Source organism: Morchella sextelata, assembly GCF_020137385.1.
Source record: "Morchella sextelata strain SCLS chromosome Unknown scls_18, whole genome shotgun sequence".
Lineage (NCBI taxonomy): Eukaryota > Fungi > Ascomycota > Pezizomycetes > Pezizales > Morchellaceae > Morchella > Morchella sextelata.
The window spans coordinates 761,855-782,654 of record NW_025408633.1 but is presented as its reverse complement, the minus strand read 5'-3'; the positions used below and the strand labels follow the sequence as shown (position 1 = coordinate 782,654).

General features: G+C 49.5%; 8 protein-coding genes across 8 annotated transcripts; 3 read left to right on the top strand and 5 right to left on the bottom strand.

Annotated features, from left to right (window-relative positions):
- Positions 1 to 151: 151 nt before the first annotated feature.
- Positions 152 to 744, bottom strand: H6S33_004729 (uncharacterized protein; the record flags this gene model as incomplete). The annotated part of the gene is made up of 3 exons (XM_044836081.1): positions 152 to 448; positions 508 to 599; positions 681 to 744. 3 exons carry the CDS (start codon positions 742 to 744, stop codon positions 152 to 154), a joined length of 453 nt encoding a protein of 150 aa, XP_044690702.1.
- Positions 745 to 2,392: 1,648 nt separating this feature from the next.
- Positions 2,393 to 3,019, bottom strand: H6S33_004728 (uncharacterized protein; the record flags this gene model as incomplete). The annotated part of the gene is made up of 1 exon (XM_044836080.1): positions 2,393 to 3,019. One exon carries the CDS (start codon positions 3,017 to 3,019, stop codon positions 2,393 to 2,395), a length of 627 nt encoding a protein of 208 aa, XP_044690701.1.
- A 1,155-nt stretch (positions 3,020 to 4,174) lies between these two features.
- H6S33_004727 (uncharacterized protein) lies at positions 4,175 to 6,303 on the top strand (the record flags this gene model as incomplete). Its single annotated transcript, XM_044836079.1, has 9 exons — positions 4,175 to 4,304; positions 4,424 to 4,712; positions 4,811 to 4,938; positions 5,053 to 5,283; positions 5,335 to 5,396; positions 5,453 to 5,556; positions 5,613 to 5,645; positions 5,720 to 6,191; positions 6,256 to 6,303. 9 exons carry the CDS (start codon positions 4,175 to 4,177, stop codon positions 6,301 to 6,303), a joined length of 1,497 nt encoding a protein of 498 aa, XP_044690700.1.
- Positions 6,304 to 6,513: 210 nt separating this feature from the next.
- On the bottom strand, positions 6,514 to 7,404 carry H6S33_004726 (uncharacterized protein; the record flags this gene model as incomplete). Its single annotated transcript, XM_044836078.1, has 3 exons — positions 6,514 to 6,690; positions 6,751 to 7,053; positions 7,141 to 7,404. The coding sequence occupies 3 exons, from the start codon at positions 7,402 to 7,404 to the stop codon at positions 6,514 to 6,516; spliced, it is 744 nt and encodes a 247-aa protein (XP_044690699.1).
- Positions 7,405 to 8,350: 946 nt separating this feature from the next.
- H6S33_004725 (uncharacterized protein) lies at positions 8,351 to 10,733 on the top strand (the record flags this gene model as incomplete). Its single annotated transcript, XM_044836075.1, has 2 exons — positions 8,351 to 8,563; positions 8,628 to 10,733. 2 exons carry the CDS (start codon positions 8,351 to 8,353, stop codon positions 10,731 to 10,733), a joined length of 2,319 nt encoding a protein of 772 aa, XP_044690698.1.
- A 1,533-nt stretch (positions 10,734 to 12,266) lies between these two features.
- Positions 12,267 to 14,565, top strand: H6S33_004724 (uncharacterized protein; the record flags this gene model as incomplete). Its single annotated transcript, XM_044836074.1, has 2 exons — positions 12,267 to 12,557; positions 12,622 to 14,565. 2 exons carry the CDS (start codon positions 12,267 to 12,269, stop codon positions 14,563 to 14,565), a joined length of 2,235 nt encoding a protein of 744 aa, XP_044690697.1.
- Positions 14,566 to 14,700: 135 nt separating this feature from the next.
- Positions 14,701 to 15,096, bottom strand: H6S33_004723 (uncharacterized protein; the record flags this gene model as incomplete). Its single annotated transcript, XM_044836073.1, has 1 exon — positions 14,701 to 15,096. One exon carries the CDS (start codon positions 15,094 to 15,096, stop codon positions 14,701 to 14,703), a length of 396 nt encoding a protein of 131 aa, XP_044690696.1.
- A 260-nt stretch (positions 15,097 to 15,356) lies between these two features.
- H6S33_004722 (uncharacterized protein) lies at positions 15,357 to 18,532 on the bottom strand (the record flags this gene model as incomplete). The annotated part of the gene is made up of 4 exons (XM_044836072.1): positions 15,357 to 16,566; positions 16,618 to 18,165; positions 18,218 to 18,457; positions 18,522 to 18,532. 4 exons carry the CDS (start codon positions 18,530 to 18,532, stop codon positions 15,357 to 15,359), a joined length of 3,009 nt encoding a protein of 1,002 aa, XP_044690695.1.
- Positions 18,533 to 20,800: the final 2,268 nt, after the last annotated feature.

Sequence of the window (20,800 nt, the reverse complement as noted above, 5' to 3'; positions counted from 1 at the left end):
CGAGAATGTGATCGCTAATAAAAGAGGCGAGTAGAGGAGGAGGTATGAGGTTCGCGTATTGAGGATGTTGAGATGATTGATTTATTGTATTGTATTCGCTCGATGTAGGTTTTATTACGGTGGTGGGGCCAAGGATCGAGGATGGTGGGGTTTACCATACCCTCCTTGCCAGATTAGAGGTAGGCATCCTGCTAGGTGATGCAAGAGGGGGAGATGCGACTCGCAGACCAGTGTTGGGGTTGACAATGGGGATGGCGTTGCGCTGTCTTGGAGGTAGCGCAGCGGGGGCTTGATATTTCATGTGCATATTGGGGTTGAACATGTTCGCATATGGGGCAGCGTGAGGGTAAGCAGTCGAAGGCTGTACTTGGTGTTGTAGTGGAGATGACTGAGGTGATCCGCTGGAGTTTGATGAGCGATCTGAACCCGAGAAGTCCATCATTTGACGCTGCAAGTAAATGAAAATAAGTATGCGTAAATAAGAGCTCCAGACAAAAGGTCTCATACTTCTTCTTCGGTACACAGCTCTGGGATGAATGCAAAATCATCCTCCATCTCGAAGGACCTCCCTGCCTCGAACTTCTCAATGAAAGTTGGGACTGCGGGGATGTCTGTCAGCTCCTCCTTCGGCCTCATCATCTGAAAAGACTTGGTAGAAGAAGGACGATGGGGGTTCCTACGCGAGCGGTTGCCCGAGGAAGCTGTAGAAGGATGGTGTTGAAAGTGGTAACCGAAAGAAGACATTGTTAAAAGATAAAGGATTTTGTAGGTTTATTACGGTTTGAGTATTTTGGAAGAAGTAGTAGTAGTAATAGTAGTAGTAGTAGAAGAGCTTATCGGAACAAGAGAAAAGCGGCTGAGCAGGACTATGTAAACAAAGCGAGGTGGTAGTAGTAGTAGTAGTAGTAGTAGTAGTAGTACTGTGGTAGCAGTAGATATGAGGATAATGTTATCTGAAGAGAGGAGGCGGTACAGGAGGTGGTATGGATGCAAGGCAACGAGTCAGAGAGATGGGAAAGACGATTGTGGATGGGGTAGAAGATGAAGGAGGGTGGCGATGATTAGATTATAACAACAATGCTGTATCGCACGGATACTTGTATATCGATTTAAATGCCTGGTGGATAGATAGCTCGTGTGCTTAAAGAAGAAGAGGGGTGCGGGATGGAGGAGAAATAAGAAGCAGAAGGAGGGAGGGTTGTGGCGGGTGGGTGTGAGAGGGGAGACGGGTGGGCAGGCTGCAGCACCGAAAGTGAACAACGGAAGGGGGGCAAGAAGAGCAAAGACACTGGGACTGGGGGAACGGCCAGACCAGGAGGTAAAGGGCCATGGAATAAAAAAAGGGGTGGCGACATGTATGCAAGCAAAGCGAGTGGGTCACTCCCGCTCTGGGAATAGTCCGGCGAAGCGCTGGTCGTACTCTTCATGAAGAGACCCTCAACTCCTCTCACACTCTCTCACACACAGCCTAAAAAAAGGAAAGATCCTCCATCATAAAAATACAAATAAGAAGAAACCGACTGCCCAGACCAGGAATATTTAACCAATTAAATTTAATCATGGATGATGAAGAAAAAAAGGAAGATCCAACCTCTAGGAACATGGGTAATTGGGGCTTGGTTGGTTCAACTGCGCCTGAAGGGTAGTTAAGCCCCACCACCACCGTTAACCCAGTCGATAACCCACCTGCCCCCCCTTCATCCAAATCCACCAATCACACATCATTCCCAATACCCCAGCCGTTTTTGTTTTCCTCCTCTGGTTGCTGCTTCGGGTCAGCAGGGGAATGTTGATCCACAGACCACTCAGAACAGAGGCAGTTAGAGGCGGGACGGTCTCGCCATCGACCTGCTGCAGGTGCCGTGTCGCATTCGCATGCATCATTTTAATTTCGGTCTTCGCGCTTGCTGTGCCTCGCGTGGTCGCACTGGTGCTTATCTGGTTAGATTTTTGCTGTCCCGGTCAGCTTCTACATGGGTTTGTGCTCCTTCAGCCTCGAACGGATTCTGTGGGTACCGATCGGGTAATTTTCTTTGGGAATTCTCGAATTTACTATTGGCCAAGAGTTACCTAGGCTGTCGTTTAGCCCTGTTTGACGTGTTGTCCGCTCATCACCCAGGAACAAAAAGAGAAGAAAGGAAAGGAAATAAACGTCACAGGGCCTAGGGCAGATGGAGGGGTTGGTCCCGGACCACCCTGGGGGGTTCTTCTAGTCTTTAGAGATCTTCTTCAAAGACCCTATCGACAGAGTCCCTCACCCCCTCACCCCCCTCCTCTCCCCGATCGGAACATCTATCGAAAAACGTCTAGAAAGAATGGAACCACCACCAGCGTTGGAACATGTAAAATGTGGGGTTGATTTTCTCCCGTCTGATATGTTGATCAAGACAGACTACGACATTCCTATTGCCTTAATCATCCGAGTAAGCTGGTCTTTGCAGTTCTTCTCCGCAGTTGCAGTAAACGACTCCCAGGCCTCATATAGAGATATGATCTCCTGGGTGCAATCTATAATGGCCTCCATGTCCACCTTCGATTCAGCATACCACTCTATTATTTTTCCGATGCGACTCTGTGGTCCCTGACCGCTCGCACCAAGGCTGCCGTTGCCATTACTCCCACTGCCGTTACCAGAATTTGCCGCCACAACCGCAGCAGCGGCTGCAGATGTTGCGGCAGCATGTAGACTGGCTTGAGACAGCGAGGGCTTCAGTACTACAGACAAGAATATTGCAGTAAGTGCAATGATGTGTGGGGGATACAACAGCGGCAGGTCGGTCAAGCAGGAATCATTGATAACCTGCCAGGACATATTGTTTTCCTCAGTCGTCAAATTCATGACAGGTGTAAGGTCCTGTAGCGTACGGTATGGGTGATGGACTATAAGATACGAGTTCATCTCGGATATGAGATAGAACTCGCATTCGGCGAGCTTCGCTGTATCAGAGGGCATAACGTCTATTCGTTCAGCGGGGTACAGGGATTTGGAAGAGGGGGTTTCTTGCCGATCAAAGCTCATGGGGAAGCGAAGGGAAGGGATGGATGAAGCTCACCTGGCCAACATGTTCTTGCTTCACTGACAACGATTCTGATGTGTTGAGGACATTCTTCCATCTTCAAGGCGAGGTACAAGCATGTTGCCATAACCAGATATGGATTGGTACCCCTTATTGGTACTTTGGTGTAAAATCGACGGATATATAATTGGGCAGTCGCGAGCGCCTGCTGTCTCGTCTGCATGCGCCGTCCAAGGCGAACTATCTCTGTTTCGTACAAGCAACGGGATTAGGAAACGGAGTATGAAGTAAGATGAACAAAACCGAGGGTCGCGTGAACGTTCTACGTACGTGAATTGAAGTAGATGCTCAGATGCTTCAAGTCGGGTAAGGGAAACTGTCGAACAGTCTCCCCATCCTGGGCATCAAGTGCACTGCGTATTTCAGCCAGTTTCGGGCGCGACATTTGCCAGTGCAGGCGCTGTGATGAAGTCCAATAATTTGCAGTCATTGCTATTGCTGTTTCTCACAATGTGAAATGATATTTGACTTTTCTTTTTTTTTGAATAAGTAATTGTAAAGACGAGTTTCTCTCGATTGAGGATGGAATTAGCGGTGACTCGAGGAAGACGACGACGACGATGAATCGGTTGTAGTGAATCTTTGAAGAGCTGTTGTGGACCAGCTGAGCCGGGGTTGCACGTAGTAAGGATAACAATAAGACCAGGTACCTATTGGATGAGGCTCAATCAAGCTGAGCTAGGCAGAGTAAGGGACTGTAAGGCAGCAAAGAGGAGAAATTTGGGGTGAAAGCTTAAAGCACCAGTCCCGCCGCTTTTCTGTGCTCTGCTGAGTTAAAACATGGTTCTGGTTGCCGGAATCCCGGATGTTATCAAGACCGCTGACAAGATGACCCGCCGAGAACCTGTACTTCTGCTTAAGGCTTTATCGTGTGTGACCCATCCATGCGAATGTGACGTCTTTAGACATACCCCTCTTGACCTGTGGACTTTTCACTTATTTGACCCCCTTAGATAGACCCTGGACACAAACTTTTATCTGTTTGCGATTTCAGATTCTGTATTCACAGCCCTTTCTCCAGTTACATCTATGTCATGATAGACAGCAAGAACATACCAACAAACCCCTTTGTCAACTTTTGAAGACGGCTTCCTCAGATGGAGGAGCGGGAGAGCCAGAAGGCTCGCGACAAACGATTGCTTCAACTCTTCAAGAACTTGGATACACGCAACGAGGGACATCTGGATCTTGAGGGGCTGAGACGAGGATTGCAAAGAATCAATCATCGTATGTCGAACACCCCCCCCCCCCCCCCCCGCGTTCCTCCCGATACTCCCGAGGTCTATTATCACAACAACGAAGGTAAATCAATCGCGAAAGTTCCTCTAAACCCATTTTCTCTGCAGCTCTGAAAGACGCCGAACATTTACTACACGATATTCTTGCGGCGGTCGATACCTCCAAGGATGGCCTCATTCAATATTCCGAATTCAAGCATTTCTTTGAAGGCGCCGATAGAGAGTTGTGGAGAATATTTCATTCAGTGGATGTGGATAAGAATGGAAATATAGACAAAGGAGAACTAAAGGCCGCGTTGATTCGCGCTGGAATTGCAGTCGATCCTAATCGACTGGAAGAATTTTTCGAGTCAATGGATAAGAATAACGACGGCGTAATATCTTTTGAAGAGTGGAGGTATGATCGCTGGCATCCTCAAACCTCTGCCCGGGGAAGGGGAACTCCGATGTGCACTTTGGGCTTTGCACCTGAGGTGGTCGCTGACATATCAAAAGAGATTTCTTAATGTTTATGCCGAAGGAAGCCACATTGCACACGATCTATTCGTATTATCTTTCAACTGTTAGCGTTAATCCGGAGGGTGATGTAAATCTGAGTGATGAGATCAATCTCAAAGGCTTAGGTAAATCGGTTTCATCATTAAATCCAAGCCCGCCGCTCTGCATGTTATCCCTGCGTGTCCCATATTCGTTACGAGTTATCGATAACTGTATTCTAACCTCAATTGATCAAATAGGTTACTTTCTTGCCGGAGGTGTCGCCGGGGTAATATCTAGAACTGCAACAGCGCCATTTGATCGTATAAGAGTATACTTGATAGCCCAGACCGCTCCCAAAGTAAAGCATGCAGCAGTTGAAGCAGTTAAAAGCGGTGAACCATTACAGGCAGCAAAAAAAGTATCAGGACCACTTAGGGAATCTATCAGGACATTGTGGAGAGCCGGTGGCGTGAGATCATTCTTTGCAGGTTAGTATCTGAAACGCTCCCAGGTATTCAAAATCCTAACAATAGGAATAGGGAATGGATTAAATGTTGTGAAGGTGTTGCCTGAGTCTGCAATCAAGTTTGGCTCGTTTGAGGTACGAACGACCATCAATTCCTCCGGTTTATATCTAAATCCTGACAAGGGAAAAAGGCAGCAAAAAGGACTCTTGCGAGATTGGAGGGCGCAGAAGATGCTAGTCAAATATCACCAATGGCTCGATTTCTTGCCGGAGGTATTGGAGGGGTTGTTTCTCAGTGCGTTAGCATCATTCCATTTGAATAGGAAGCATCATTTCTAATACATCGTGCAGATTTTCTATATACCCCATAGATACATTGAAATTGTAAGTCTAGCTCTCCTCTGCCTCAGACGTACATATGCGACGTACACTATGAAACTAACGTATATGCTCTATAGTCGCATGCAATGTGAAACTGTGCAGAATGGCTCCATGGGCAACAAGCTAATAGCAGAAACCTTTCAAAAAACCTGGAAAGCCGGCGGGCCCAGTGCCTTCTACAGAGGTTTAACTCTAGCTCTGGTCGGGATTTTTCCATACTCGGCCATCGACCTCGGTACATTTGAGTACATGAAGCGTACCTACATTAAGCGCAAGGCGAAAAAGTTAAAATGCAATGAAAAGGACGTGGAGGTACCGAATTGGTTGGTTCTTGGAATCGGAGCCACAAGTGGGAGTGTGGGGGCGACGAGTGTATATCCAATCAATGTGTTGAGAACGAGACTGCAGGCACAGGGAACAGCGCAGCATCCCCAGACTTACACTGGTATGTGGGATGTTGGGATGAAAACATACAATGCCGAAGGCTTTCGGGGAATGTTCAGGGGCTTGACGCCGAACCTTCTGAAGGTGATACCGGCAGTGTCGATTGTAAGTTCCACATCTTTCCGTCATATGATATCTTGCATAATAACACGTCTAACCTTGTACGCAGTCATACCTTGTATATGAGAACTCCAAAACGGCGCTAGGCTTGAGTTGAGGCGTTTAAGCATGTACCTCTTATTTTTTGTTTGTGTTCAGCGTATACATTAGATCTATATGAAGACTATTATGATTATCTTTTACTGCACGGTATTTCATAGAACGATTATGACTTAGTTGTCATGCGCAATCCTTACACGATTTTCTCATTTCTTTGATTTTACGAATATCCAACTATGGAATTGATCATCCAAGGGGGCTTCCATCGTCAAACTGCTAGTTTTGACTTTGCTTTGCTTTCTTCAATCCAAATATTGAAGGTAAAAGCGCCTTCTCTGATAGTTCGTATTCCAGTGATTTTCTCGCAATCGGGAGCGGAAACTACGGGCTTTTTGGAATTATTCGAGACTGGCTGCCTCTCACAGGGCATCCAAGCATCCGTATACTATATTGAAAGTCAGTAAGGTAATGCTTTGATATATCAGGGACTGGGGATAACATTTACATTATTTGGGGCCGCCTGGTCGTCGTTCAGTTCAATTGCCAGGCCGAAGGTTGAGTCCTCGGGAATTTTCCCAAGGCTTATGTTTGAGTATTTCAATTTAACCAGGCATGTCTGGAATTCTCTCTCCAGATTTGCAAGTGCCTGCCTAGAAGGGGGCACTTCGGCACCGGGTTGCAGCATAGGTGCGTCATATTTAACATCAATATCGGGGGTTAAGGGAAATCTAGACATGTCGAATATAAACCTTTCCAGCGATATGTCGTTTGGGGAGAGGATTACTAGTGCAACTCGTCTAACGCAGTTCTAAGAATTAAGTCAGTTGATAATCATGGTTTTACACCAAGGGGAGAGATATGGCCCCGAGTAAAGTCACAGAGTAATAGTGATTACCTTCAGTAGTTCTTCCGAAAGTGCCATGATGGCATCGCGAATCCATTTGATGACTTGAGGATGCCTACAAGTATGGGTTCCTATATTATAATTGTTTGTAACGTGAAAGAGCTCTTTTGGGTATATTCCACGATTGTAAATGATCTGGTGAATCGCGACCTCGAGGAAATGGCAGAGCGTATAATTGAAGTTCTCAAAGGTCGCCAGTGACTCTTTTTCTTTGCGGGTGAAAGTAGATGATCCATCTTCTTGTTGCAGTGACATCGTGGGGGTTGGTTTCTTTTTTTTGTTTTGCGAGCCTTTCTTTGTTTTTTTCGAGATATTCAAGAGTTCCAGAGCGCCGTTGGAGTTCATGTCAGATGAGGATCCGGAGGGGAAGACGCGACCACCCGCGCTTGTGCTCGCCAAGACACTAAGAGCACGCGGAACAGATATTCGTTCCGTGGATCGGGAGACCAGGGTTTAACATAAGAAATTTCGGAGACGCCTGGATCTTGCAGGAGACATAGCCTCGTTTCCAGGCTGTATTACGTAATAGTAACAAGGTCAGGGTAATGTTATTACAGCCACACATCCAGCCACATCATGATATATCACGTCAAACCTTCATACAGCCTGGTGAATTTGATCCTCACCACATACACCTACCACCGCCACATCGTATACTCTGCCCCTAAACCCCCAATTCAATTCCTAGTGCACCATTTTCCACGCGCAAGGTATTCTACACGCACGGCGTACCCTACGCGTACCCATATTCTTGTATGTATGTCTACATTCCTGCGCTCATGTTTGCCCGCGCATCTGTGTCACCGCGCTCCTTTTTCCCCGCGCATCTGTATCATTGCGCCCCTGTTTCGCTGCGCACCTCTATTCTTGCGCTACTCGCTCTCCTGTTTGGCTGCGTACTTCTATTCTTGCGCTCCTTTTTGCCCGCGCATCTCTATCCCCGCGCGAGTACACGGGCGTGAGGATCCCCGCGCGAGTACACGGGCGTGAGGATCCCCGCGCGAGTACACGGGCGTGAGGATCCCCGCGCGGGTACACGGGCGTGAGGATCCCCGTGCACCTTTTATATTTTCCTGCGCAAGGATAATCACGCGTACTCATATACTAGTGCGCGTGAAAAAACACTGCACCTCACATAGATATATATCCATACTAATATCTTGCTTGCCCTTTAGCTCGCAATTAAAGCCGTACACCAAACATGGCAGGGCCAGCTCGCAAGCGCACCCATACTCCTGGCCCCACGACGCCCCCCCCCCCAAAGCGCTCACGCAATGCCCGAGTGGAGGAAACCCCAGATCCAAACTCCACCCAGGAGCCAGACCCCAAAAAGAAAAAGCAGCCTGTTTCAAAACCTACCATTAAGCCTGATTACGCACCCAATCATCTCCGCAAGTTCATGCAAAGCTCTAAGGTTTGACCCCCCCCCCCCCGCGCCCTACAGATATTCCCACGCGCTGCCTACTAACCTTCAATAGTCGATTGAAGAATGGAGCGCGCGCGTGCCGCTTTACTGGGCCCAAGTATTCTTCGTGCGCGCCGGGTTTCTTCAAGCCCCTATACGCGCCCTCTTTAAGCAACTCCTGCCCGCCGAAGAGTTGTTTGCCAAAGCCGAACTTGATCTTCTTGGCGACTTCCAGGCTGCGCACGATAAGGTTTTAAACCATCTGGTCAAAAAGGTCAAGCAATACGCCCAAATCTTCCAGGAAAGCCCCCTCCTGGAAGACTATCTTAAACGACGGTCCCTTGCAGAAACTGCGCATAGGGTTCGCCCCTCCCCACCTTTGGCGGACGTTACCGCTTTTGGGATGACGGAGCTCATTGAAATCCACACGCCCCTACTGATAGGCGTGCCCACGGTGAAAGCTCCGCCTGGCCATATTGGCTGGCTCGAAGATGATACGGATGAATACTGGGAAAAGACCCTGCGCGATAGATTTTGCGTCGCTGTGGGCAAAGCTCTCCATCAGTGCGGCACAGACCCCATCAGCGACCTGGGCGATAATTACATAGCGACTATCTTCAAGGACATAACTCCTGCCACCAATTCCCCCCTTATATGGCCTCCGCCAATTCCCTCCACCCCCATCAAAGACCGTCCAACCGCCTTACTACTGCCATATTGCCCCACGGAGAATTCATCGCAAAATAGCGGCTACACGCCAGTTCTCCCCACTCCCCCATCGCCGCCACATGGAGGTTTACTCTCCAACTTTGACGACCCTAACTTTGACTTCACTGGCATCGTGAAAGATGCGGAGAATGCTGTTTCGAGTACCAACCAACAGATCGCAGAGGATGTAAGCAAGTTCCGGGCTTTGCGCGCTAAATCTGCGGACCTAGTGGACGCAGATATATTTGCGCGCCCAGGAAATCTTGACTCCGCCTGTGATTACAATGAAGAAACTCCACTCTCCAATACCCTCGCCAAGATATACGCGCGCTCCAATATTTACATGAAGCATGAAATTCATCAGCGGGTAATCCTCGACGAGTGCAACCGCATGGATACTATCGCCTACGCTGCCCTACGCCGTAAGGAATACCTGCTCACTGCTACTCGTAAACAGCACGCTCTTATTGAGCAGTACAAAAGAAAAAGAGACAAGCTCTGTGAGCTGTACGGAGAAGAACCATCACTCCTCGAAAATTTGTCTAACGCAACGCAAGCCATGAAAACTGAGAGAGCATATACTACGCGCGCGCGCGATCAGTCCAAACAGCCAGCGCAACAGATGCAGCATCACTCCAACCCCTCATGGCAAAACCACCCCGCCGAAGCTCCTGGCACCGCGCAACAAGCAATGTCGCCCACCAGCGCCTTCTTCGGCATTCCTCCTGCGTGCCTACCCACCGAGCATATTTTTAAATCGCGCAAGGTAGCAAAAGCCCCGCCCGCAGAATCCCAAGTGAGCTCGAGAGGTGACATGGGCTCCCGATATCACCACACGGCGAACCCTTCTGCACCCCTTAAAACCATGAGAATAACCCCCGAGCGTAAAACGAGTGAGCACGCGCCGTCACCGCTATCTACGCAAATGGATCCTCAATCGCCCCGCGAAAACATCACGCGCGCGGGGTCGAGATATTGGCCCCCTAATATGACCACTGCGTTTCGTGAGCCTTCAAGTGAAGCTTGTAGTGTCATTGACCTTGAAGCCGAGGATGTTGTCGATTCTGGAGCGCCCCTCCCTACCCCCGCGCCCCTCTCTACCCCCGCGCCCCAGACTCCCCGCTATGGCCCTAGACCGCAGAGCCAGGGCTTCGAGGATAGGCATAAAGGGCTCTATACAAGGCAAACCTCCAGCAGGGCGGTTTTCCCACCTAAGCTTGAAGTGATAAATGAGAATGAGGCAGGCTCCTCCCCCACCGTCCCCGATACCCCCCAGCACGAGGACGTCAATACCGATGCGCGGCGCCCCACCCGAGGCTCAGCAGAAATATCACAGAAGACGACAGATGTCGGCAATTGGGTGAATGCAATCCCCTCGGACGGAGATGTAGAAGGGGGGGCAGAAAGTCTAGAAGGGGGGGCAGACAATCTAGAAGGCAGGGCAGAAAATCTGCCAAAGCAGGATTCTTGATTTTGGTGCGAGCTCCATTTCTCGCGCCAACCAGGCCGTGTCTTTAAAGGGTTTCTTTTATACTAACCTGTGTGCGCTCTCTATTTCTTATAGCTTACCTGTGGTAGATGCGCGGGGTATCATTCTTTCTTGTTCCTGGTGGTGCGCGCTGTATTTCTTGCGCGGGGGTATCATTCTTTCTTGTTCCTGGAGGTGCGCGCTGTATCTCTTGCGCGGGGGGTATTCATTCTTGTTCCTGGCGGTGCGCGCTGTATCACTTGCGCGGGGGGTATTCATTCTTGTTCCTGGCGGTGCGCGCTGTATCTCTTGCGCGGGGGGTATTCATTCTTGTTCCTGGCGGTGCGCGCTGTATTTCTTGCGCGGGGGTATCATTCTTTCTTGTTCCTGGCGGTGCGCACTGTATTTCTTATAGCTTACCTGTATTTCTTGCGCGGGAGGTATTCATTCTTGTTCCTGGTGGTGCGCGCTGTATCTCTTGCGCGGGGGGTATTCATTCTTGTTCCTGGCGGTGCGCGCTGTATTTCTTGCGCGGGGGTATCATTCTTTCTTGTTCCTGGAGGTGCGCGCTGTATTTCTTGCGCGGGGGGTATTCATTCTTGTTCCTGGCGGTGCGCGCTGTATTTCTTGCGCGGGGGTATCATTCTTTCTTGTTCCTGGCGGTGCGCACTGTATTTCTTATAGCTTACCTGTATTTCTTGCGCGGGGGTATTCATTCTTGTTCCTGGTGGTGCGCGCTGTATCTCTTGCGCGGGGGGTATTCATTCTTGTTCCTGGCGGTGCGCACTGTATTTCTTATAGCTTACCTGTATTTCTTGCGCGGGAGGTATTCATTCTTGTTCCTGGTGGTGCGCGCTGTATCTCTTGCGCGGGGGGTATTCATTCTTGTTCCTGGCGGTGCGCGCTGTATTTCTTGCGCGGGGGTATCATTCTTTCTTGTTCCTGGAGGTGCGCGCTGTATTTCTTGCGCGGGGGGTATTCATTCTTGTTCCTGGCGGTGCGCGCTGTATTTCTTGCGCGGGGGTATCATTCTTTCTTGTTCCTGGCGGTGCGCACTGTATTTCTTATAGCTTACCTGTATTTCTTGCGCGGGGGTATTCATTCTTGTTCCTGGTGGTGCGCGCTGTATCTCTTGCGCGGGGGGTATTCATTCTTGTTCCTGGCGGTGCGCGCTGTATTTCTTGCGCGGGGGTATCATTCTTTCTTGTTCCTGGCGGTGCGCACTGTATTTCTTATAGCTTACCTGTATTTCTTGCGCGGGAGGTATTCATTCTTGTTCCTGGTGGTGCGTGCTGTATCTCTTGCGCGGGGGGTATTCATTCTTGTTCCTGGCGGTGCGCGCTGTATCTCGTGCGCGGGGGGTATTATTCTTGTTCTTGGCGGTGCGCGCTGTATCACTTGCGCGGGGTGTATTCATTCTTGTTCTTGGCGGTGCGCGGGGTAACCATGTGCTCCACTGTATCTACTACGTAGTTAGTTTTCAGGCACCAATTATCGTCACATCGCCCCAACCTCCTGTGCCAAAGAGTTCTGAAGATGGAGAGTAAAAAGTGGTTAGATTCCGCCGATGTCGACCCAAATCATTTACGAGCACACTATATCTTGCGCGCGCTCAACGTTGCCCGTGCAATGTACAGCATCAAGCTCCATGATTGGCAAGCTGCCGCCATCGCCGACGTATTGATGCACCGGGACGTCGTTGTCAGTGCCGGAACGGGCTCAGGGAAGAGCATTATCTTCCAGACGTTGCCATATACTGTGCAAAATGGAATTATCCTAGTGGTATCTCCACTGCTGAGCATAATGTACGACCAGGCAAGTAATCATGTGAACCTACACGGCATACTAGTAGCGCGCGCGCATACATGTACGTATAACTGACCAAACATAGGTAGCGTGGCTTCAATCCAATCAAATAGGTGCTATCGCTCTTACCGCGACGGAGATTCAAGCGCGCCCCCAAGCATTGCGTGAGGTCGCTGAGGGCAAATATCGTCTCGTATATGCATCCCCAGAGGTCCTCCTTACCTCTGGGTCGTATTTCTGGGTGCACATACTGAGAAAGCCCTGCGCGTTCAGAGATAACCTCCTTGCAATAGCCGTGGACCAAGCTCATGTGGTGTGGGGATATCGAACATTCCGCCAAGAGTATAGCAACCTCTCCGATTTCCGCGCGCACCTACGCAGCATTCCCATCATTGCACTGTCCGCGACACTTGCACCCAACGTATTGGGCTATATCCATAAGGTTTTACTGCTTGCGTCGCCGACTATAATATACAGGCGGCCAATCGGCCGTGCCAATATTACCCTCGCGGTTATACCTATTAGACAAGCATTACTAGCTGCGCTACATGAACTTGACTTTCTTATAGACAGACAGGTGGTTATTGGCTCTATGATTCCAAAGGCATTCGTATTTGTGGACAACGTTGATAGCGCGCATACAATTGCGCGCTATTTACGAAACCTCTTGCATCCCTCGATATCTGCGCGCGCCAAAGATCTTATAAAGGTCATGAGTGCATCTCTTGAGCCAGACACCCGTGCACAATACATGAGAGGTGTGAAGGATGGCTTGCACCGTATATTTGTTGGCACAGAGGTGTTTGCTATGGGTATCAACTTTCCAGACATCGATGTCATCGTGCAGTGGGGAATAATGCCACATCTTACCCTCGCTGCAGTATGGCAGCGCATTGGTCGCGCGGCGAGGGATTCAACGCGCCATACGGTGGCATGCATATTTGTTCAGGAACGTTATTTTCTGCCGGAGGAAAACGACCGCCCAGGGAATGAAGGGGGCTTCTACTTTGGATGGCGCCGCGCGGCTGACCCCGCGCGAAGGCAATCCATGGAGGAGTTTCTTAGGGGTCTATACAGCGCACTCGCGGCGGATGTGCATTGTGTGCTGGATAATATTGACCCTGCACTAGTATGGTTTCTGAACACCGCGGGGTGCCGTTGGCGTGCTGGTATTTGCGCGTTTGGGGACCCCTCCTGGATATCGGGCGTCGGTATTCCCGTGCCTCCAACGAGTGCGACGGCGTCTACTTGTTGCGATAATTGTTTCTTCAATAATGCAATAGAATGGGGGGACGGGGATTTTTTGATAGGGCCTGTGGATATTCGGCGCTCAATACGCTATACATATACTACAGAGTACCACGAGACCCAGTATTGTGTGCTATTCGAGAAGAATATGGACGTAGTAGTGGCAAAGAGCAATGCGCCCTCCAAATCTGGGATGGTATTGGCGCGTGAGAAGCTTATAGAATGGCGCGCAAAGGAATACAACGCCTGGGTGCGCGGGTTATACCCTTCCTTGATGCCTACGGATTTCATGAGCGAGGCTGCCATCGCCAAAATTACAGGGGAGCTATTCACTATTAACAGCCCAGAATCCTTGGCCGAGGTACTGTCGCCTGAAGTGCATCTGGAATACTCTGTCCTCCAGGCCTCCACACAGTCGTTGCTATCACTCATCGACAGTATCAAGATGGTGATTTCCCCGCGAAGACGTGAGCGAGCACCGCCACGGCCCCGAATGTATGATTTCAGTTTTGTTCAAGTGGATCCCGGAAACCCCGCGCAGGCGCCACTACTAGAGATTCAGCGTGCCATCGCAGCTACAGACAAAGCTAAAGAACAGCGCGCGGTGCAAAAGAGGACTATTCTGGCGGCACGGAAGACACAGGAACAAGTTGAATCAAAGGCAATAGCAAGCTGGAACGAGAAAGCAAAGGGATTAAATCTGCCACTAAGGCCTCGGGGAGGGCTGCGCGCGGGTAAAGTCAGGGCCGCTGCTTCAGTACGCACGGGCAGGAAAGAGTGATTTGATAAATATATATTAAGCCTATTGATTTATTCCCCAATTCAATATATTTACGCGCAAATATGCACACGCAAATGTGTGTCCCTAGCATATACAGCGCGCAAGAACAGCGCGCATAAATATCCGCGCTCTTTCTCAAAGGTCGAGGCATCCAAGAAATGCCAGAATTTTTCGTCTGCGCGACGTAGGATTATTCGCACTCGCATAATTGAGCCAAGGTATATGAGTCAATCCATAATGTGCTGAGACGGTGCCCATTTGCTGGGGAGTCATGGCTAGCAACTCCTCGTGGTTGCGTGGGAATGTAGCCCCTGGGCTAGAGCCATCTACATGTCGCATGGGTATCCAAACCTCCCGTGATCCGCTCATATATATTGCGCGGTTGATTCGCCGCGCCTCCGCATTGAACAGATGGGCTCTAATCTCGATCAATTGGTTGAGTATCTGGCGCCCAGTATTGAGCGCTGCCTGACCGACTGCAAAATCCACATCGACCGGATGCTGTATAGGATGATTTAGATTGGCTGCCATAATTTGTCCACTGCTACATGTCGGGCATTGGTCCAGTTTGTCCCTCGAGTATGCGCTCAAGTCTGGGATTTATAAGAAACAGTCTACATAGTCTAACAAAGAAATCCTGCGCACAGAGAAGCCCGCGCGCAGGGACAAAGAAACTTGCGCGCAAAGAAACCTGCGCGTAAGGACAAAGAAACCTGCGCGTAGGGACAAAGAAACTTGCGCGCAGGGACAAAGAACTAAACCATCAGACAAAGAAACCAGCGTACAATGTGTCAGAGGAGATCGTCTAGCCCGGCTTCTGGGCCAAGTATATCAGTATCAAAATCTTCTTCGGTTTCGAGATCCAGCGATGACGTGTTTGATGAGGACTTTCCAGGGTGCCAGCTGAATCGTGCACGCTGCATATATTCGCGCAGTGGCACCCCAGTTGCGAGGCGCGCTATTCCCGCGCCCATCAAATCTGTTGCCTCCCAGTGCGGTTGTTCCTTCACACTATCCAGCGCGCGGGGGATCGAGTCTCTGCATATGGCTTCATCGAGGAGTACGCGCACAATATTCGCCACATCAGTTGAGCTGCGTACCAAGGATGAGTGCGTCCCATAGCTGTGCGCACGCGATTCTCGCTCCATAGAAACCTTACTGGCGTGTAGCGACATCACTTGGCGAGATATTGTTTCTCTAAGGTGTTGGTCCGAGTGAATATTGCTGCTTGGGTGGATCCTAGCCTTGATCTCACGCACAACATACTCACCAAATAGGTCGTCGGGCACCCATGCCCCCCTGCGCCCAGAGGGATTAACCAGGCAGTTGTGGCGCCATATATTTCTCATCTCTGGGGACCATATTTTCTCCATGCAAGCAATCAAATGAATCACCTCGCGCGGGTAATTGATATTTTGGGTACCATGTAATTGCGTGGTCCAGAGGCGAATGATGTGCTCCAGGCGCCCGGGATCCCCCGCGCATACCGCCGCACCGTAGTCAGCGTACACCAATCCTTGCTGCAGTAGTAAAATCGCATTTTCATATAGAATATCTCTGGATTGGTGCGGAACAGGAATGCCGCGCTCACAGAAACGCCTGCGCTTGACGACGGATAGTCCCCCGCATACTGGGAATATAGCATCAACCATATCCTCTATTACAAGACGCCAGTTGGCTGCGCGGAGGCGGTGATTGAACAACTCGACGGTGTCGGCGTTGAGAGTTTCGGCAGCAAGAGATATTACATGCGCTTCAAGTATTTGTTGAAAGAATTGATCGTATGCGCGGAAATCCTTGGGTTTAGGTGTGTTTATCGCGGGCTTTCGAAGTAATTTAACAAACCGGAGGATACTAGTGGGCTCTCGACCATCATTCCCCCAGTGCGCCTTAAATATAGTGCCCAGCATACACATTTGCAGATGAAAGAGACCAATTACGGGCTCCACGTATTCCATTTGGTGCGCAGGTTGATCTTCCTGCCTGCGAAAAACAGCCTTCCTAGCGGAAGTTAGCTTAGGGAATGCAGAGTTGTGCCAAGTACGCACGTACAGTATATTTCTCACGGTCATATAATCGCCCTTGAAGAGGATCAGTTTGTCCATAAGCTGGTGGGCGGTGATATCAAGCTCCTGTAGAATTGATTTTATGATGTCGATAACCTCGCTGATTATGGCCTCATTCTTATGGAAGGTGGGCATCGTGTGAAGGTCAGATTTTTTCAAGGGCAATGGAAACAGTGCGGGGGCAATGAATGGTTCGTAACCTGGCTTGATGATAGTGCCATCTTTTCCTCTGCGCTGCATATTGAGCTCTATAGCACCATGCGCATGTTTGTGGAGTATATTCCATATGTTGGCCTTCGCGGCGTCGCGCGTGTATTGGAAGGTTGTTGAGTCCACCATTACGTCGCGCGCAGATATCAATCGGGCACTATCACGGTTGAGCATTTCAGCGCGAGGGAGGAACCCAGCGCGCGGGGTGCCCTGCAGGAATGCAATATACCCCGCAGTGTAGTGTTGTTGATATTGACGATTACCAGTAGTATGAGTCTTTACCCTTTGGTAGAAAACCATGTTGTCGAAGGAAACAAAGAACGGGTGGGCAGCAGCCTTGATGCGTAGCATATCACGCAGGGCAGAGGCGTTAGCACGCAGTGCGTGGTTTACAGCCTCATAAGTGACAGAGATTCCCAGGCAGTGGAGGACCTCTATCACTCGTTTACCGGCGCCGGAGGCGTTCAAATAATAGCCCACCATGCCCTGAAGAGAATTGGCGCGTTGTGAGCGCCCATAAGCTGCAATGCTGATGGCAACTGTAGAGACAATATCATAACGCTTGGTGGGCGCAGGTTTCTGCGTACTAGTCGTACCGACTCCCAGCTCTATGAATGAAGGGAGATCTTCTGAGTCTTCTTGGTGGGGTTGATAATGATTGCCCAGCGGGGAGGCGGGGTCTTGAGCGTGCGCGGGGTCTTGGGCGTGCGCGGGGTCTTGAGCGTGCGCGGGGTCTTGAGCGCGGGGAGGGTGTTGAGCGCGCGCGGGGTCTTGAGTGCGCGCGGGGTCTTGAGCGCTAGGCGCTATCATTGCATCAACGAGCCTTTTGACTGTGGGGGCGAAGCTGTTTTGCGCTACTGCAATATCAGAGAGTGAAAATCCGCTGATGTATTCATGGGTAAATTGATTCATCTTTTTGCGCATGTGCGGTGCAGCTATAAGGGCGCTCATTTCGCTGTGCACAAGGTTCTCGACGATATCCACACATGCATTACGCAAATCAATATCCTTTGCGAGGGTTTTGATGGAATTAGAAGAGTGTACGAGCGCAGCACATAAAAGCTTGCCCATGCTACCGCGCTGCAAGTAAGCTTTGGAACGCGCGAGCACGGATGGATCTGTACACTGAAGTTCTGCTAATAGGCAATTGGGGATATCATCGAAACCATACTGTCGCACCATATTCCGCGCAGCAGATAAGCGTTGAGCTAGGGTAGGAGGCGGAGGCGGCGAGGTATAATTACTGTGCATAGGTGACTGTTGAGTGGTTGAGCTGGCAGATATAGGATAGTGCGAAGGAATGAATGGGCGCCCGGAGGCGGCCCTCCGTACTGAACGTCGGGCTGGCATATATGTAGGCCACCTAGGCGACTTACTCGGTGATTTGGGTGCGCAGCGAGCTGGGTGCAGTGGTGATTTGGGTGCGCAGCGAGCTGGGTGCAGTGGGGATTTGGCTGCGCGGATGGTTGCTTGCGCTGCGCGGATGGGTTGCCTGCGCTGCGCGGATGGGTTGCCTGCGCTGCGCGGGTGGTGGCTCGCGCAGTGCGCGGGGTATTGCTCGCACGACAAATTGGGTGATTTGGGTGCGCAGCGAGCTGGGTACAGCGGGGATTTGGCTGCGCTGTATATTCAGCGCGATCCAGTCATTTTGGAGGAGGTTTTGGGGGGTAAAAAATATACGGTGTAGGCATGGCAGCAAATTCACCAGGCTCAGAAGTGGTGATAGAAATTTGATGTCAAAATAGGACTAGCGGGCATTATCAGCCACACGAAATAAATCACACCACCTGAGCCTGGGACCGAGGCTACAGGAGACAAGAAACAGCAGTGCTCCCTGGTTGATTACCCATCTCCATGATTGGGTGCCAGGCCGCACGGTTTAAGGGGGCTCTGTGCTCCCAAAAACACAGGCCAACGAGCGCACAATGTATTTCCCGTGGATTAATGAATTTGCAGGCATCACATAGTTCTCCAGATGGAGTGCCAAAGCTTTGATTCTGACATGATCCGTGTACGTATAATTGGGGGTGCAAATTCTTTGTGGATGTGGCCTTCTTTTAAACTTTAAAGTGACAAGGCATCTGTGTTCCGAGTGATGTCTCATGACGCAGACTCAATATCGCGGGGTTTTAAACGCGTCTATGACAGCCTTTCTATAATCGCCGGTCGCGGGGATAACCGCCTTCGAAATAGTATCACATCGGAAGCTGTTTCCGCATCGTCTGGGCTGCGGGCGGTCGAGCAGTCTCATCCAATACATATGATATAGATAAGAGAATAGCTCTGGTGATGATGTTACTCGTCGTCTCCCTCATATTGGCAACGGAGATTTATAAAAGCAAAAAGCCCCTGATTCGTTCTATATGTGATATTTTTAAAATTATCGACATAACACACATAGGGGTATTGAAGTTTTAGGATCAGTCTGTTGATCGAGCGTTTGACTCTCCTGAAGATTTTGATAAGGTTTTTAACTTACTATGCCAAGTAATTATTTTATATTATTTCGGATTTAAAATCAGGAATAGACTTGATTTGCAATCTACAGCTGTGCTGTCGCTGATCCCAGTCATAGGATGGCTCGGGACGAGTGGTTCCGAGTGATAACCTATGATGAAAATGTGATGAAGACTTTTTTTTGTTATGTAGTTCGAGTGTAAAGATCTTTTGATTGGTTTTATTAGTATGCACATGTATATGGGAAGGTTTAGGGACCCTTTGGGACCGGAAAGACTACATGTACACGTACTGTACTTACATGTACTTACCTGTAGATATAGGTCGTCATCCCCGAATGACGGCTACACACAGACATGACCCGGTCATACATTCTGAAAGGTTGTCAGATAACAGCCCAAGAACAAAGTCATGACTGGACCATCTACGAGTGATAACGTATGATTCACACATGACCAAGAATCTATAACCATTTATTAGGTGATTGGCTGGTTTGATTTTAACCAGTGGTGCTGGAATTGTAATAGAATACAATACCTGTAGTGCTCTAGTACTTGTGTATATGTAAGTAGAGAAAGTCGGGGAATACCACGGATTACCCACTGGTTGAATTCAACAACTGGGATGCTGTGCTTTGCCTCACGCCAGGCCCGAAAAATCTTAGTGCAAGAGTAAATATTAGAGTACACGTGGCTCCGCCAATCCCAAATCTGTTAGACATCCATCAATTCTACCGTTGACACTTGGTTTAAGACTCGGATGTTCTACAGCTTTGGGAGCAAAAACATATCATGCCCAACGTTATAGGAACCTCATGTGCCTTAAAGAATCTCTATGGTGCTCCTAAGATCATTCTAAGGCCAGACATGCATAATGGCTTTGACTGATCTTGCTATCAGCTAGGAAAGGGTTTATACCTTAAGCCATCAGACCTGATCTCAATCATGTTACTTAAACCCAATAGGGAAGTCGTGATATAAACATCGCAGAGAAGTGCCATGGCAAGGTGATTTATCACAGATTAGATAAGAACTTCATGTACCTGCGGCGAGAATAAGTTTCCGCTAAGTTTGTACGTGAAAATGCGGTTGCAACAAAAAGTGGTGGCGGAAACTTATTCTCGCAGCAAGTATATACATGTAGTGTAAAATCGTGAGGAGCTATACGTTCCTAATAGGCTCTGTAGACTCGCAAATATCAGGAGTAAAACTCACCTTGCAGCGATCATTCCTCCTCGGGAACCTAATTCACGAAGAGTTTAGCCTAAGTTTGCACATGTACTTGCTACGCACGATAATATTAGGAGGTGCTAATTAGAAGCTCCCCAGATCCCAGGCCAGCAGGCTTGTATGATATGTACCGCCATAACTCGAAAAATTGGCTAGATCAAAATTACTTGTACGGGAAACTTCTGGTGCAGATCGATGCCATTCAACCAATCACTCAAGTGGTAATCCCTGGACGGAGATAGCCAATTTTTCGAGTTTTGGCGGTATGTTGTT